Below are 17,192 nucleotides of genomic sequence, written 5' to 3'. Positions count from 1 at the left end.
TTTGTCTTGTTCACTACTGCATTTTTAGCATTTAGAACAGTATCCTACATACCAAATGACAATAAATATTTCTCAAACAAACAAATTATCTCATTTTATCCTCACACAACCCTGAGGACAGTGCTATTCCCATTCTGAGAAGGGAAATTGAGTCTCAGACTAAATACATAGTAATAAAGAATGGAACAAGAATCCAAACCTAGACAGCTTGAACTCACATACTTCCAGTGTATTGCAAACTATATGTGGAGAAGGACCAGTTTTTTAAATTCTCAATCTGTTTTGATCAATACTTTTATAAAATTCAACAAAAGTATCATAGTAATGTCAAATTGTTCTTAAAGTTTCTAAAACCGTGTGTTCTGAATTTCTGTCCTTATCTCGTCATGAATCCATTCTGAATCCACAGACTTCCCTTTGAGGTAGATAAGTTGATATACTCCATTGATTCTCACCAGTGGCTAAATATTCAAATCACCAGAGCTTAAAATTAATAGCAGTTCCCGACTAACCACCCTTCCCCTGGGAAATACCCCCCTAGGAAATAAGAATAATTTTTTAAAAATCATGAATAAAAAATGGTTAAAATGATATGTATCTTTCTATCATAACTATTCAATAGTTTTGGAACATTTTAGTAGTTTGAATAGATTACAGACATCACCTTAAAATGAAAGTGCTATGCTGCTGCTGCTGCTAAGTCACTTCAGTCATGTCCGACTCTGTGCGACCCCAGAGACTGCAGCCCACCAGGATCCCCCGTCCCTGGGATTCTCCAGGCAAGAACACTGGAGTGGGTTGCCATTTCCTTCTCCAATGCATTAAAGTGAAAAGTGAAAGTGAAATCGCTCAGTTGTGTCCGACTCTTAGCGACCCCATGGACTGCAGCCCACCAGGCTCCTCCACCCATGGGATTTTCCAGGCAAGAGTACTGGAGTGGGTTGCCATTGCCTTCAGATCACCTCCAAAAAATTATGTAATATCTTAACTGTAACCCACCCCAAGGGAACACATGTCTCCAACAGTCCAAAAAGGAAGAAAGGAATAAAAAAGGAACAGAAGGATAAACAGAAAGCATAAGGAGTAGCGCTAAGGTCTCTTTTAACTATAAGCATCAGCAGCATAGGAAAAGAAACAGAAGGTCTTGGAGCCACACACACTGGGCTTTTCAATGTTGAGTTATTTTTAAATTACATCCAACCACCAAAATAACTGAATGTTACCACTTTCTTTTTTCCTGCCTGAATTGTGTGCTTTGGGAAATATCTGGGTCACATTCATCACACATACACAACAAGCATGGATAACTATCTAATTAGTGACAAAAAAAGACTTAAGTTACTTACAATTCTTTCAAGCGAGTCTGGGAAAAAGCATTTTCTTGGATAGACATTATAGCATTGTTGTTCAAATCTCTGAAATGAAGAGAAATGAAACATTCCCAGTCACCACTTCTATAATTAAGTTATATAAACACTTTAAATGGTCATGAAAACCTCTGCTAATAGCAAAGATTATTTATATACTAATCAAAATGAATGATAAATACTCACAGATGCTCAAGGGACTCAAGACCAATGAATGCTTTCTTTGTAACTGACTTAATCTGATTTCCTTGTAAGATTCTGAAATACAAACAAACCTTTCTAATAAAGCTCTCCACTAAACAAAATTAAGTTCATTAAAATAAACACTTACCTATAAAAAGTGAAAATAAGCTTAACATGCATTTTTAAGAAAGTTGTGAATCTTTATTATCAACTAATGCAAAGCACAGAATAAAGGCATCTATTAATATGTTGGTACTCAGTGAGGTACCTGTAAACAACTATCCTGACCACAGATAACACTTGTGGTTTTCAATAATAAACTGGATCATATTCCCAGTTTCTCCCTTCTCAGCAAAAGATCATTCAGTCAAAGAAATTCAGGCAAGTGTGAAGCCTTGGAGACATTGTTAATGGGAGATCTAAAATCTCACTTGAGAGAATTCTCTTTTGCTGGTTAAATTACTCATAAATCTCACATGATTAAAAAGATCACTGGTTCAATTGTGGTTTCAGTGCATTTCTTTTACTTAAATTGAAATTTTAGTTCCACAAATAACTTCTCTTTAAGTGACCTTAGCAATGCTCTTTCAGAGAAGAAAGTGCCCCACCACACACACACACACACAAGAGAGAAAGAAAGAAAAACAAACCAAAACACAAAACCTTAATAAACAACAAAGCTTCTTCCTTTAGTGGATGAGTCAGAAGGCTGACTTTCTAGCCATAGCAAATAGATATAATCCAATCACATTTACAACTGATTCTTGACCTTTGTAAACATACATAAATGTGAAAAATACATACAATTTAGTGAGACTTGTGAGTCCAGCAAAGGCTTCACTAGCATCTTCTATGGCCCATGAAATTTCATTGTTTCTTAAGTTTCTGCAAAAATGTCAAGGATAAACAGATTACTTTAGTCAGCATGACCATCACACCATCAGGCATCATCCTGAATGCTAATTTTGACCCTTATATTAAAGGTTATTTATGATAAACATTCCTCTTTTTGAAAAATACTGAGATAAGCATGTAAGCGCTAATTCTCATAAGCTAAGAATTAAGCCAACCTTGATAAATACATTAAGCAACCCCCTAAGAGTATTAATCTTCCTAGTTAATAGCCTGTAACTGTGTTAGTTTATTAGAAATTAATCAAGGACCTACAAAAAGCAGGAGGAATTCAAGATGCAAGGTGTATGGCTTACCAATCTGATTTCAGACTGATGGGATTTGGGGTGACCCACACCTTCCCCTGAGACCTCAAACCTGACAAAAACTAATGTCAATAGAGAGCTTCACAGCTCAAAAGCAATTAAACATGACCCCTGGGAAGTAACAATGATATACCCATGTGCTAGAGTGATCACTCTGCTTTTTTTAAAAGAAAAAATATGAGTCTTTTAAAAATTCATTCTTCCATTCTCAGAAGGTACAACTGCACTGCACCTTGTCCTCATGGAAGAAATCCAGTCAAAGTTAGTCAGTCACTTTTGTTCCTTAAGTCATCTCAGAACAAAGCACAAAGCTTTTTGCTTTGTAAGACATATGTAAAGTTATGTGAATAATAGTAAAGAGATAGATCACTCTTCCCATTTAGCTATGTCTTTACTTGAAGTGAAAGCTACAAAAGATCTTCTTATTTTACCAAAGAATAAACAACTGATGGCTCAACTCTGCAGCACTCTGCACTCCTCTGCAGAACTCACTCACCAAAGTGAGTAACAAGTATATCTACTCTGACAAGAGCATTGATCCAAAGCCAGAATATTTCAGATCTGTTCCTAATTCTGCCTTAACTATCTTTGTAGCATTTGTTATTACCGCTGCAATTACTTTCCTAAGCTTTAATACTAAAAGTAATAATCAGTGCTGTACTAAAAGAACCTGTCTGCCATCCCATGCACTGCCAAAAGGCTACAGCTGCTTCTAATATAAATTCCTAAAGAAATAAATTCCTGAGATTGCACTGATCTAATTTAACCTCTGATAATGTAGAAAAAATAAGCATTTTTAATTTTTCAAGGTCAAATCTAAAGGAGGACTATTTCATTAAGTTAAAAAAAAAATCAAACACATACTTGTGCACCCACAGACACCTTCACAAAATCATCATGCTTTGTCACTGATGGTTAGGTCCCAAAGTTTGGAACTTGCCTCTTTTTTAAGTCCATTTATCAACTAAACCTGATGACCAGAGAGTCCCCTAAGGTTCTTGAAGAACCTTAACAATCTACAAATTCTACTAATTACTCTTACTTTATTATGGTCTATGTTTGAGATTACTGTATCTCATTAAAATATCTCTTCATTCAATTATATTCCATGATAAAGATAAAACATTCAACTTACAGAACCACAGAGTTGAAATTGCCTTTTCCAACTATCTAATCCTATGTCCATCCTTCACTGAACAAAAAGATAAAGAAAAAAATAACACCCAGGAAAGGTTAAGTGATTCCATTTGTCTGGCAGTAAAGTAAAAAAATCACACGAGCTTTAGTATAAAAAAGACCTGGGTTCTAATCCTGGCCCAAACATTTACAAGGGATATGACTTTAAATAAATCATTTTAATCTCTCTGAACTTCAGTCCCCCAATATGGAAAAGACCAGTAATATCCTAATACTCTGAAAGCCCTTGACCCATATCAGATCATTAATAAATGTTGGTTTTTTCTGTCCAAAATCATGCAGCAAATTGTTAACAGTAGCAGGTCTCCTGCCAGAAATGTTCCCATAATATATCCTGCATTCTTCTGAATGAGAAGCGGTAGTTCTGGAATACTACTATTAGCAGAAGGTCAGAAGAGTAAGAAAATGTGCGTTCTTGACACTAGCAACTGTGCATTATTCCACAGTAAGAGATGCTCTGTTGTTTAGTTAACTCAGAATTCAAGTACAAGCTGAAATCACTAGAGATAAGTAAAATTTATGTACAGGGATAGAGATAAGCAAGACCCTCTTGCCCCACGACATAGGAGAGAAGAACTGCAAATATTAACATACATAAATTTGTAGATTCGTTAGTTATTTTGCTTCACTGCTTTAAAAAAAAAGTCAGCAAAAAAAACCCCAAAAGGACAGATGTACTTACAGTGTTTGTAGATTGGAAAGAAACCTAAATACACCATCAGCAATGTGAGTGACTCTGTTGTCCCCTAAATTCAATCTCTCCAGTAAGCTCAGACCCACAAAGGCAGATTCATCCAGACGGGTCAACTGGTTATAGGACAAATCACTAAACATAGGAAACATGGTAAACAAGGTAAAGAATTCACTCTCTTTCAGTTCAACTTTCATATTCTTACTCTACTTACATGATAGATTTAGGGCTTTCAAACTTCTAATAAAAAGGGATATTAGATCTCATTACTAGCCATGGGAATGACTTACTCAATCTGCTCTAGTCTCACAGCCCCCACTGAAATCCCATCCCACACTCACAGTTCAGACAGTCTTTGGCAGAACTCCCACGCATCAGGGCTGATTCTTTCAACAGCATTCTGGCTCACATAGAGCTGCTGTAACATTCGCAAGCCGTACAACCACCCCTTGTTCACTTCTGTAAGGTTATTATGCTCTAGTTCTCTGCAGAATTTGAGAAAGGAGGAAATATGTTTTAAACAAGGCACTGCAATGGGAGATTCCAAAATCTTCATTAATGCTTGAACAGAGAGCCATACACTTTTGCTCAACCCAAGTGAACAAATTCTTTTCATAAATGTTACTTTAGATTTAGTGCAAGAAAGTGGTGAGACTGTCTAAAATGTATCTATAAAACAAACTCACCAAAAGATATAGTATACCTGGTTCTAGATAAATTCTGATAATTTTCACCTACCTAACATTAAGGGAATATAAACATTTTAGATGAAATGTTTGGAAAAATGATAAAAATACTGGTTAGATAACAAAGCTTAAAGTTTAACTTATTTCACATAAAAGCTAAAATACTTTGTTATAATTAAAGTTACCATCCTAGCTGTTTAGCACTGAAAAGTCCAAGACTCCTTTCCTAACAATCTCCTATTCTAGTTCACAGTACTTACAATTCTTCCATGTTATCCAAGCCAAAAAAAGCTCCATCCTTAAGTTTGCTAATTCCATTCCGTTGCATTTTCAAAGATCTTAAGGAGTCAAGCCCTTGGAATGTGAGGCCCTCCACAACTTTAATCCTGTTTCTTTTAAGTTCCCTTTAAAAAAATTGTTTTACAGTCAGAAAACCGGTTTGCTGATTTGCCCTAATAATAATAAAAAGAAACAGACACTGTAAGAAAAAAATGATCTTCTTATAATCGATCTATTCAGTTACTCACAAGAACTGGAGGTGAGGTAGCTTGAAGATCTTGGGTGGAATCATGCTAATTCTGTTCCTGTTTAACTTCACCACTAATAAGGAACTTGACAAATTGTCAAAGCAACCAGCCTCCAAGACGGTTATCCTATTATTACTCAAATTCCTAAAATGAACAAGGTAACGACAAAAAAAATTTAATGAAACTAAATAAACATTCTACCACCAGAAAGCCGCCCCAAGTCTATGACTGAGTCCCAGTTCTACCACTTAGCAATTGTAAACAACTTTACAAATCATGTAACTGCTTTTGTGCTTCTTCAACACAAAACAAGGGTAATACCTACTTCATTTGGGCTGAAACAGTGTGAACATGTTTTGTAAACTGTAAAACACCAGCATACATACTAATTATCATCATCATCACACAGAGTAAGCACCTATTTAACAGACCACTACCATTTATCTTTTACAAAACTGACCGTTAGTAAAACACAATCCGCAATTAAATCTCAAAACTTGCCCTGGATACTTAATATTTTCTGTAAATAGGGTACTCTTTCTTCAAGGGCAAGGAAAAAAACAAAAAAATCTAACCTAAGTTTGTTTCACACAAGCAAAATCACAATAAACAACAGACATATCTGGGTACCAATGAATAATAAACATGCACTTCAAAGTAAATCTAGTTGAAACTCTTATTTTACTTACAGATACTTAAGTTGCATTCGAGGAAATGAAGATGTCTTGATTTCTGATATTTGATTTGAACTGAGATCTAAAGTCTCGAGAGCAGGGTAAAACTGGAACACTTCTGCATTTATTTCTGGGATTATATTATGAACTCTACAAAACAAAGATTACATTGAAGCTATTGCCAGGGATCCACCCTAGAGCACAAAAATAACTACGGTTAACAACAAGGGTCCCTAAAACAAAAATTAAAAAACCGTGTACTATTCACAATTTAAGTAGAAGATCTGACATCTTATTTACTTACAATGAGAGGAGAGTAATATTAGAAGTTGGTTCTCCAAAATACGGGATTTCTGTTAGTTCATTATAATTCATTTTCCTGGATAGGAGGAAAAATAGATTTAAAAATTTAGTGAGGGAAATGTTACCTCTCGAGTTCTAGTTTCTAGCTAATACATATTCTTTAGAATAGACACCACATTTGGAAAAAAAGCCTATGACCGAGAATGAGTCAGACTAAATGTATTCTACTGAGAAATTAGAAATTTTAATTAACAAGTTTTCCTAGTATAGAACTATAATTTGATACCAACATTTGAAAGGTTGGGAAATATTTTGCAACACTATGTATTTTTAATTCCCAGCAAGGTTCTTTCAATAGTTATATAAGTTATTAAATACAGTTTTAAAATATACACACACCAATTTTTTTTAAGTTACTCCAAGTTAGGGAAAGCTGTTTGAGACCACAGACCTAACAGATTATCTCAGTTGTTTTAGTAGCAAATCTAATGCAATCACATTTCACCAACCTGGTTTTCAATCTAGAATACAGCAACCTCAACAATCTAGAATACAGAAAAGAAGCCAGGAGTAAAATGCCTCCAATCAACCAAATGAAGTAACGAAGTCCATGCAATATATAATAAAGCTCATGCACTTCCCACTGAGCATTTTCCTTTCCTCAGGGCCTACTCTTGCAGCTAATAAACTTGTTAATTGTTCATTCAGTCTACAGCAGATTAGAGGTGGTCAATTTGAGGCAAGGAAGAAGAGAATGCAGAGACAATGAGAGCTCAAAGTACCCTCTGTCACAAAAATATTCAAAAGAAAAACTCATCTGAGATTCTGGGGGTGTTCAGTATAGAGGTAAACAGTTGTGCCTCTGAGAATATCACAATGCAATAACTACATTAATAATATTTTAGAAAATCCTCTCCAAAAACTAAGTAATAATACATTTCAGTACTAAAGGAAAAATGTCAGTGAAGTAGAATATTGAATTACATTAAACAACATACTTCACATGATACCAAAAATATTGTATTTCATATAAATTTACTTCAGACATGACACTTCCACCTCAGACAAGTCAAAGGGTAAAAGATAAATAAATTTACACAACAGAGAGTTTTAAGGCTAAAACTCTGTCAAAATATATATATATATATACACACACACACTCATCACTCTAAAGAGGGGAGAAATCTTACTTTAGGGCCCTTGGAAGTAGAACAGTATTGCTATGTAGTTTACAACTTGAAATCATCAACTCAATGGCATAATACCCAAAGAGTTTGTGATAGTAACAAAGCTAAACATAAGTTTAGGTTTTTAAACATATTTTAATCTAAGGTTTTCTTTCCTTCAAATTTCTTTTGGTGACATTTTTGGACTGAATATTCTGTAATTCCTAATTCAACAAATCACCTCAAAGAATTTAATGTAAATTTAAGTAAATAAAAATAACTTACACTTCTTGTAATGTTTGAGACTCCAAGCTGATGTTCCAGTTAGACAACCGATTATGACTCAAATCCCTAAATGGAGGACAAAAGACCATTCTTAGGTTAATGTTGGGAATCACACTTAAAGGAAAGAAAAAACAATGAAACTAAAATAGGAATCTAAAAGCACTACCAAACATGAATCTGAGTAGCACAGATAAAAAAGTGTTTACAAAGGATGAATAAAAATTCATCTAGATTTCAAAACAGCTTTTTCAGTTTTATTGAGGGCTTTTTAATGTTTGTTTTTACTCACTAGGAAATACATTCAAGTGGTTCAACAATCAAGAAGTTATAAAAGGATGCACAGTAACAAGTCTCCCACACTCTTCTCCAGTCATTCAACCTTCCTCCCCAACATCAAGTGAAAAATATATTAATACCATTTTTTTATAGCCTGTCAGATATACCAGAAAAATTTTATACAAATGGTAGAATAATTTACACATTATTTTGCCTCTTGCCTTTTTCACTTAACGATACATCTTGTAGATCATTTCAGTGATATGGTTTCTTCATCCCTTCTAGTGATTATACTTTTTTATTATAATGAACTATATTCTTATTCTATATACTTTTGAAAGAAATACACATTTTAAAGTAATAAAAATACATACTTCTAAAGTAATATAAACTTCACATATGTATTACACTTTAATTATAGATAAACTTGCAGATGGACTGGATTTCACAAGTCAAGACAGTGAGTTTCTATTTTAGAATTGAGGTTGACCACATCCCTGATAGAGATGCAGTCTTCCTTTAAAAAAAAAAAAGGCGGGGGGGCGGGGGGATCTAGCTTCAGAGAAGGGGAATTCATCTCACTCCAAGTTACCTTAATGATGATGATAGTAGTGGCAGCAACAGCTAACATTTATTAAGTGCCATGCACTCTTCTATGCACTTTATACATATTAACTGTCTAAATCCATACAACAACCTTATGAGGCAAATACTTTTACAATCCTCACTTTCCCAACACAGAAACAGATGGAGAAATGAATAATTTGGCAATCCAAGGTCACACAGCTAATAAGTGAGGAAGTTGTAATCTTGAAATTCCATCTCACTTCTTGTATTCTTGAAATTCCATCTCACTTCAATCAGATACAGCAGAGATTTCACTGATATTTAGTCATGAGTCTAAATATTTAAATAGGCTTAAAAATTCACCTTGATGCTTTCTGGCATCTTTTCAAGGCTGAGATGGAATCCAGCCCACACAAGCTGTCTGCCCAAGAGATGTATTATACATTACAATATGGCTAGCAATGGGACACACTAGAGACACATTACAGATCACTTTATCTCACTGTGCCACCATGGGCAGCTGACAGATGCATGCAGTTTGAACGATGTCTCTATCACAGCAGAACAATTTGTTCTCAGCTAGATTCCTGTCTGTGCATCTGTAAAACCTAGCCACTTTCATGTAAGAGCCTAATTTACACCATAATGTAATTAAGGCTAGATCCAACCATCACTTTTTCACATAGTTTTAAAGCCTTTTTCATACAGTTCTAAAATCTATATTCTAAGATACGTGGCACCAGATATCAGCTCAAAGACACTCATGAATGGAGGGATGTGCTGGAAAATGTTAAGAAATAAAAATATGAATTTACTCCACATAAAAATCTTATATGCACTTTCTTTTATTTAATTTTAATTGGAGAATAATTACTTCACAATATTGTGATGGTTTTTGCCATACATTGACATGAATCAGCCATGGGTATTCATGTGTTCCCCCATCCTGAACCCCTCTTCCGCCTCTCTCCTCACCCTCTCCCTCTGAGTTGTCCTAGAGCATTGGCTTTGGGTTCCCTGCTTCACGCATCAAACTTGCACTGGTCATCTATTTTATATATGGTAATATACATGTTTCAGTGCTATTGTCTCAAATCATCCCATCCTAGCCTTCTCCCACAGAGTCTGTTGTTTACATCTGTGTGTCTCTTGCTGCCCTTATGCAGACACTTTCATCCAATTCACACTTGTTACTGAACAATAAACACAGAATTTCATATTAATACAAGCAAAAAGATATTTATTTATTGTGGTGCTTCAACTGAAGGAGAAATTCCACTGTTCTAATTTAAGTTAGATACTCCATATTCTGCTTCAAGGTGGCTGGTCTGGCAAACAGACAGCTAACATCATCTGTATAGTAGGCTACCACAGTATGATTTAATTTTATATTTCATGCTTTCTGGAAATTAGGTTTTTTTCCTTTTACAGATTAAGGGCTTTCATTTTAATCAGTGCCTCTAATGCCTTTCCAAACCCTAATCTCCTTGACATTATAACTTTTGGCTGTACGATCCCCTACAGTTCTCTCATGGATGTCAATGATGATCAGACAATCAGTTTTAAAGAAAACCATTATTAAAGAAATCTAAAGCAATCAAATGAAACTCAACTTATATATAGTATAAACCACTATGTATTCAGTATCAGCGAAAACTGTCCAGTGTCTTGACTGGAGTAAAGAATAATTTTCTCTGTATGTTTGAAGAACTTCTAAGGATTTTCAGTGGAACGCAAAAGATACCTGAAAAACTCTGGAGCCTCTCTACAGACTAATGCTGTCTTAAGAATATACGGCTCATAGAACCCCATATAATGAGGCTCTCTGGACTTTTCTGCCACAAATCCACATAGTACAGATTAAAAAATACAGCAAACTGAAATTCACTCCCCGAACTAGTACTATCATATAAAGCAACTAGTATAAATCATATACTGCTGCTGCTAAGTCGCGTCAGTCATGTCCGACTTTGTGTGACCCCAAAGACAGCAGCCCAACAGGCTCCTCTGTCCCTGGGAATCTCCAGGTAAGAACACTGGAGTGGGCTGCCATTTCCCTCTCCAATGCATGAAAGGGAAAAGTGAAAGTGAAGTCGCTCAGTCGTGTCTGACTCTTGGTGACCCCATGGACTATAGCCTACCAGGCTCCTCCATCCATGGGATTCTCCAGGCAAGAGTACTGGAGTGGGGTGCCATAAATCAAATAAATCATATAGCTGCTCTATCAAAATACCAGGTTTGTAACTACAATTATATGGACTGATCTGATCATCAGATATTTATGCAATAAACGTTTACTGAACCATATGCCAGGTACTGTGCAAGTGCTAAGGTTACAACCACTGTCAACTTTAGTAATCTTTTTGTCTTTTTCAAAAGCAGCATGTATAGTACTCTGTGGAGTCACTTCAAAAGAGTAAACATGAATCCAACATCAACTCAGCTACTAGCCTTCATGGAAAAGGTGTAAATTAGCTTTTTTATATCTTAATTTCACTCTGGCATTTAATGTTACATGGGCATGTGAAGGGGCTTCCCAGGTGGCCATAGTGGCAAATGCCCGCCTGCCAATGCAAGAGACATAAGTAGATGCAGGTTTGATCCCTGAGTTGGGAAGATCCCCTGGAGCAGAACATGGTAACCATTCTCCAGCCTGGAGAATCCCATGGACAAAGGAGCCTGATGGGCTATATAGTCTATGGGATTGCAAAGGGTCGGACACGAGTGAAGCAACTTAGCACACCCACAGGCATATGGAGGTGTGTGTGCATGCATGCACACATACATATACACACACACACTTGCTCTCCATAGCATGCCTTCCTTTTTTTGAAGTACTCCATAAAGCCCAAAGAAGACAAATTTGAAGACTTCAAATATCAGATATAAAAACCCTTAACAATTTGAATAGTTTTCAAAATTAAGGTCTCTCTCACTATTGTTGCCAATGGCCAGTCATTTAATTCAGTAAAACTAATGCTAGTTTGTTTTTTAAGTGAAAGTCCTAAAATGGAGAACTGTCTTTCAAAGATTTTCCTCTTGAAGTATCCTTAAAATGCACTTAAATAGGTGAAGCGATTTAATGCCTCATAAACATAACCTAAAGAGTCTAGCTTTCTAACAGTCAATAATCTTTATTTTTTAACAGCACTAATATCTGAATATTTACTGATATGATATTTGGAGAATAAAGACCTGAGCAAAGGCCTTAGCTCAGTGTTATACTCAGCTCTCACTCATGCTAATCTACCGGGATGCAGCTGTAATAAAAGATGAATTATTTAAGTTCTTGATATCATGTGGAGCCAGAGGTGCCATTAATGCAGCCATTTAGCATCATCAGGGTGTAAATAATTTATAGGATGTGCAGAGCAATCACAGCAGTCTGAGGAGAATCAAGTTCTGCAAACTAATTGCAAAGAAGTCCTGTAGCACTGGAGATACTGGAGTTTTCTTCTGTCCAGTCATATATGTACATTTTTGAGCCATCATCAATATTTTTTGCTTTTCAGAATATGTAGCACTAATAGTTCTGAACTGTGAACTTCAACAATAATAAAATTTCTGATAAAGGGGCTCTTTGCAAAAGTTACAAGATAGTAACAATATATATTAAGTCCAATAGTTTGGGTATGACAATGCTTTATGTATTTATTCAGTATAATTCACTTTTTTTTTCTGTAAATGGAAATCCCTGTTTTGCTAATTAGAGTGTATCCAGGATAATTTATTTTTAAAAATAAAACTCAGGATTATCATTTTGGTAAATTATAGCACTATGATTTAACAGGCTGATGTTCAATCAGCCTTAAGGGCTCTTGGAGTACACTAAAGACAAAGATTCCAAAACAACTCGAAATGCTGTCTGCTTTTAGATTTACTTTTCGTTTACCACTAACGGCTGTATACAAAGCTATCCCCTTTCCTGGAATTGTCAGTCTTCCTGTCTCTAACAGTACTACTTGCATTTTTTTCTAATTTGTTGATTCTTATCAACTATCACAGGCTAGAAAACCCAGTACCTCTTAGAACTGTCTGAAATAGGAGTAAATGAGATAGATGTGTGTGAGACTATAGAAGCTCCTTTACAAATAAGTGCTTCCTGGAAGCACTTTTGCTTTTTTGGTTGAACTGTCAATCCTAAATGAAATCAACCTTGAATATTCGATGGAAGGATTGATGCTGAAGCTCCAATACTTTGGCCACCTGATGTGAAGAGCAACTCATTCGAAAAGACCCTGATGCTGGGAAAGACTGAAGACAGGAGAAGGGGATGACAGAAGATGAGATGGTTGGATGGCATCATCACTGATTCAATGGATATGAACTCTGGTGAACTCTGGGAGATGGTGAGGGACAGGGAGGTCTAGGGTGCTGCAGTCCATGGGGTAGCAAAGAGACGGACACAACTTAGCAACTGGACAACAAAAGGCAAGGCTGGAGATACTGGGCAAATATCTTTTAGTATAAATAAGACTGTATTATGGCATGAAACATAATGCTACTCCAAATTAAAGTTTCTATCCATCATTTGCATTACTTATTTGCAATACATTGTGTAACACTTTTTGCTGCTGCTGCTGCTGCTAAGTCGCTTCAGTCGTGTCCGACTCTGTGCAACCCCATAGACGGCAGCCCACCAGGCTCTGCCGTCCCTGGGATTCTCCAGGCAAGAACACTGGAGTGGGTTGCCATTTCCTTCTCCAATGCGTGAAAGTGAAAAGCAAAAGGGAAGTCACTCAGTCGTGTCCGACTCTTAGCGACCCCATGGACTGCAGTCTACCAGGCTCCTCTGTACATGGGATTTTCCAAGCAAGAGTACTGGAGTGGGGTGCTACTGCCTTCTCCATGAATACAAAAAGATGAAGGTGGTAGGAAAATGGGAGCATTAACTTCAAGAATAAGAGGCATATCTTATTTTCTTTCATTATCTTTCTCAGAGATCTTAATGACTGAAAATATTGCTTCATTGTGGGGACCAAACAACAAAACAAAAAATACAAATTCTATAATTACATTTAAGAATAGAGTTTCTGCATACCCAGTCTTTGTACCTGGGGCAACTCATTTAACCTCTCTAAACTTGAGTCTTATCTACCATTAAATAAGGATACTATTAATAGTAACAACCTCAGTGGATGGCTCAGATGATTAAAATAATACAGATAAAATGTTTAGAATACAGGTCAGTGCGTAAACTGTAGGTAATCACATAATTGTTGTTCAGTCACTCAGTTGTGTCCGACTCTTTGTGACCCCGTGAACTGCAGCATGCCAGGGTTCCCTGTCCGTCACCATCTCCTGGAGCTTGCTCAAACTCATGTCCATTGAGTTGATAATGCCATCCAACCATCTCGACTTCTGTCGTCCCCTTCTCCTCCCGCCTTCAGTCTTTCCCAGCACAAGGGTCTTTTCAAGTGAGTTAGCTTTTTGCATCAGGTGGCCCAAGTACTGGAGCTTCAACTTCAGCATCAATCCTTCTAATAACTATTCAGGGTTGATTTCCTTTAGGATTGGCTGGTATGACTTCCTATCTGTCCAAAAGACTCCCAAGAGTTTTCTCCAGCACTACAGTTCAAAAGTATCAATTCTTCAGCACTCAGCCTTCATTATGGTCCAACGCTCACATCCATACATGACTACTGGAACCACCACAGCTTTGACTGTATGGATCTTTGTAGGCAAAGTAATGTCTCTGCTTTTTAACATGCTGTCTAGGTTTGTCACAGCTTTTCTTTCAAGGAGGAAGCGTCTTTTAATTTTATAGCTGCAGTCACAATCTGCAGTGATTTTGGAGCCCAAGAAAACTAGATTTGAAATAGAATGGTGGCTCAACACTATCACCTCTTCTAAGTATTTATTTTTTTGTATACAAAGGCATAATCCATTCCCCAAAGTAAAATCTTTTTTTTTTTTTGGTCATGCCACAGAATGTGGGATCTTATTTCCCATCCCAGGGATAGAACCCTCTGCATTGGAAGCACAGAGTCTTAATCATTAGATCACCAAGGAAGTCCAGGCAAAATTTTAATTAACTGGAACTACTCCCTTAAATTAGTTTATTACAGTTAATAAACTATATATTGCTTCTGAATTCCAATTTCATGAGAAAAATGTAAGTAATAAGGCAGTCCATCAAAGATTTGGTCAAATTATTGAGGTATAAACCTACATCACAAGGGCTTCCCGGGTGGCTCAGTGGTAAAGAATCCACCTGCCAATGCAGGAGATGTGGGTTTGAGCCTTGTGTCGGGAAGATTCCCTGGAGGAGGAAATGGCAACCCATTCCAGTATTCTTGCCTGAAAAATTCCATAGACAGAGGAGCCTGATAGGCTATAGAAGTCCATGGGATCTCAGAGGGTCAGACATGCCTGAGCAAGAAACCTATATCACAAGATGTTTTAGAATAACCCAGTAATACTTCTAAGAAACCATTCTACATATACAGCCATATAATTATTAAGAGATACCTACCAGTAACAAACGCTTTACTAGCATGTGAGATGAGTGCAATTGTGCGGTAGTTGGAGCATTGTTTGGCATTGCCTTTCTTTGAGATTGGAATGAAAACTGACCTTTTCCAGTACTGTGGCCACTGCTGAGTTTTCCAAATTTGCTGGCATATGGAATGCAGCGCTTTCACAGCATCATCTTTCAGGATTTGGAATAGCTCAACTGGAATTCCATCACCTTCACTAGCTTTGTTCGTAGTGATGCTTTCTAAGGCCCACTTGACTTCACATTCCAGGATGTCTGGCTCTAGGTGAGCGTTCACACCATCGTGATGATCTGGGTCATGAAGATCTTTTTTAAACAGTTCTTCTGTGTATTCTTGCCATCTCTTCTTAACATCTTCTGCTTCTGTTAGGTCCATACCATTTCTGTCCTTTATCGAGCTCATCTTTGCCTGAAATGTTCCTTTGGTATCTCTGATTTTCTTGAAGAGATCCCTAGTCTTTCCCATTCTGTTGTTTTCCTCTATTTCTTTGCATTGATCGCTGAAGAAGGCTTTCTTATCTCTTCTTGCTATTCTTTGGAACTCTGCATTCAAATGTTTATATCTTTCCTTTTCTCCTTTGCTTTTTGCTTCTCTTCTTTTCACAGCTATTTGTAAAGCCTCACCAGACAGCCATTTTGCTTTATTGCATTTCTTTTCTATGGGAATGGTCTTGATCCCCGTTTCCTGTACAATGTCACGAACCTCATTCCATAGTTCATCAGGCACTCTATCTATCAGATCTAGGCCCTTAAATCTATTTCTCACTTCCACTGTATAATCATAAGGGATTTGATTTAGGTCATACCTGAATGGTCTAGTGGTTTTCTCTACACTAGTAAAGTAATGCTCAAAATTCTCCAAGCCAGGCTTTAGCAATATGTGAACAGTGAATTTCCTGATGTTCAAGCTGGTTTTAGAAAAGGCAGAGGAACGATAGATCAAATTGCCAACATCCGCTGGATCATGGAAAAAGCGAGAGAGTTCCAGAAAACATCTATTTCTGCTTTATTGACTATGCCAAAGCCTTTGACTGTGTGGATCACAATAAACTATGGAAAATTCTAAAAGAGATGTGAATACCAGACCACCTGACCTGCCTCTTGAGAAACCTGTATGCAGGTCAGGAAGCAACAGTTAGAACTGAACATGGAACAACAGACTGGTTCCAAATAGGAAAAGGAGTATCTCAAGGCTGTATATTGTCACCCTGCTTATTTAACTTATATGCAGAATACATCATGAGAAACGCTGGACTGGAAGAAATACAAGCTGGAATCAAGATTCCCCGGAGAAATATCAATAACCTCAGATATGCAGATGACACCACTCTCATGGCAGAAAGTGAAGAGGAACTCAAAAGCCTCTTGATGAAGGTAAAAGTGGAGAGTGAAAAAGTTGGCTTAAAGCTCAACATTCAGAAAACGAAGATTATGGCATCCGGTCCCACCACTTCATGGGAAATAGATAGGGAAACAGTGGAAACAGTGTCAGACTTTATTTTTCTGGGCTCCAAAATCACTACAGATGGTGACTGCAGCCATGAAATTAAAAGA

At 36.7% G+C, this 17,192-nt stretch overlaps 1 protein-coding gene across 4 annotated transcripts in view; it reads right to left on the bottom strand.

Moving 5' to 3' along the window:
- The window catches only part of LRIG2 (leucine rich repeats and immunoglobulin like domains 2), a 66,469-nt gene that overhangs the window by 18,294 nt on the left and 30,983 nt on the right, over positions 1 to 17,192 (bottom strand). For all 4 annotated transcript variants that reach the window (XM_086391916.1, XM_086391917.1, XM_086391919.1 and 1 more), the window contains 10 exons: positions 8,297 to 8,362; positions 6,847 to 6,921; positions 6,558 to 6,692; positions 5,869 to 6,012; positions 5,602 to 5,745; positions 4,997 to 5,140; positions 4,647 to 4,790; positions 2,355 to 2,435; positions 1,554 to 1,625; positions 1,347 to 1,415 (listed from right to left, as the gene is read on the bottom strand). In XM_086391916.1, coding sequence (XP_086248042.1) covers positions 1,347 to 1,415; positions 1,554 to 1,625; positions 2,355 to 2,435; positions 4,647 to 4,790; positions 4,997 to 5,140; positions 5,602 to 5,745; positions 5,869 to 6,012; positions 6,558 to 6,692; positions 6,847 to 6,921; positions 8,297 to 8,362 — 1,074 coding nt within the window. The remainder of the gene's footprint in view (positions 1 to 1,346; positions 1,416 to 1,553; positions 1,626 to 2,354; positions 2,436 to 4,646; positions 4,791 to 4,996; positions 5,141 to 5,601; positions 5,746 to 5,868; positions 6,013 to 6,557; positions 6,693 to 6,846; positions 6,922 to 8,296; positions 8,363 to 17,192) is intronic.

This window comes from Bos grunniens, chromosome 3, assembly GCF_055505025.1.
Source record: "Bos grunniens cultivar Pamir isolate PY7600 chromosome 3, Bosgru_T2T1.0, whole genome shotgun sequence".
Taxonomy (NCBI): domain Eukaryota; kingdom Metazoa; phylum Chordata; class Mammalia; order Artiodactyla; family Bovidae; genus Bos; species Bos grunniens.
The sequence above is the reverse complement of the archived record's forward strand: the minus strand, read 5'-3'. Positions and strand labels throughout refer to the sequence as shown.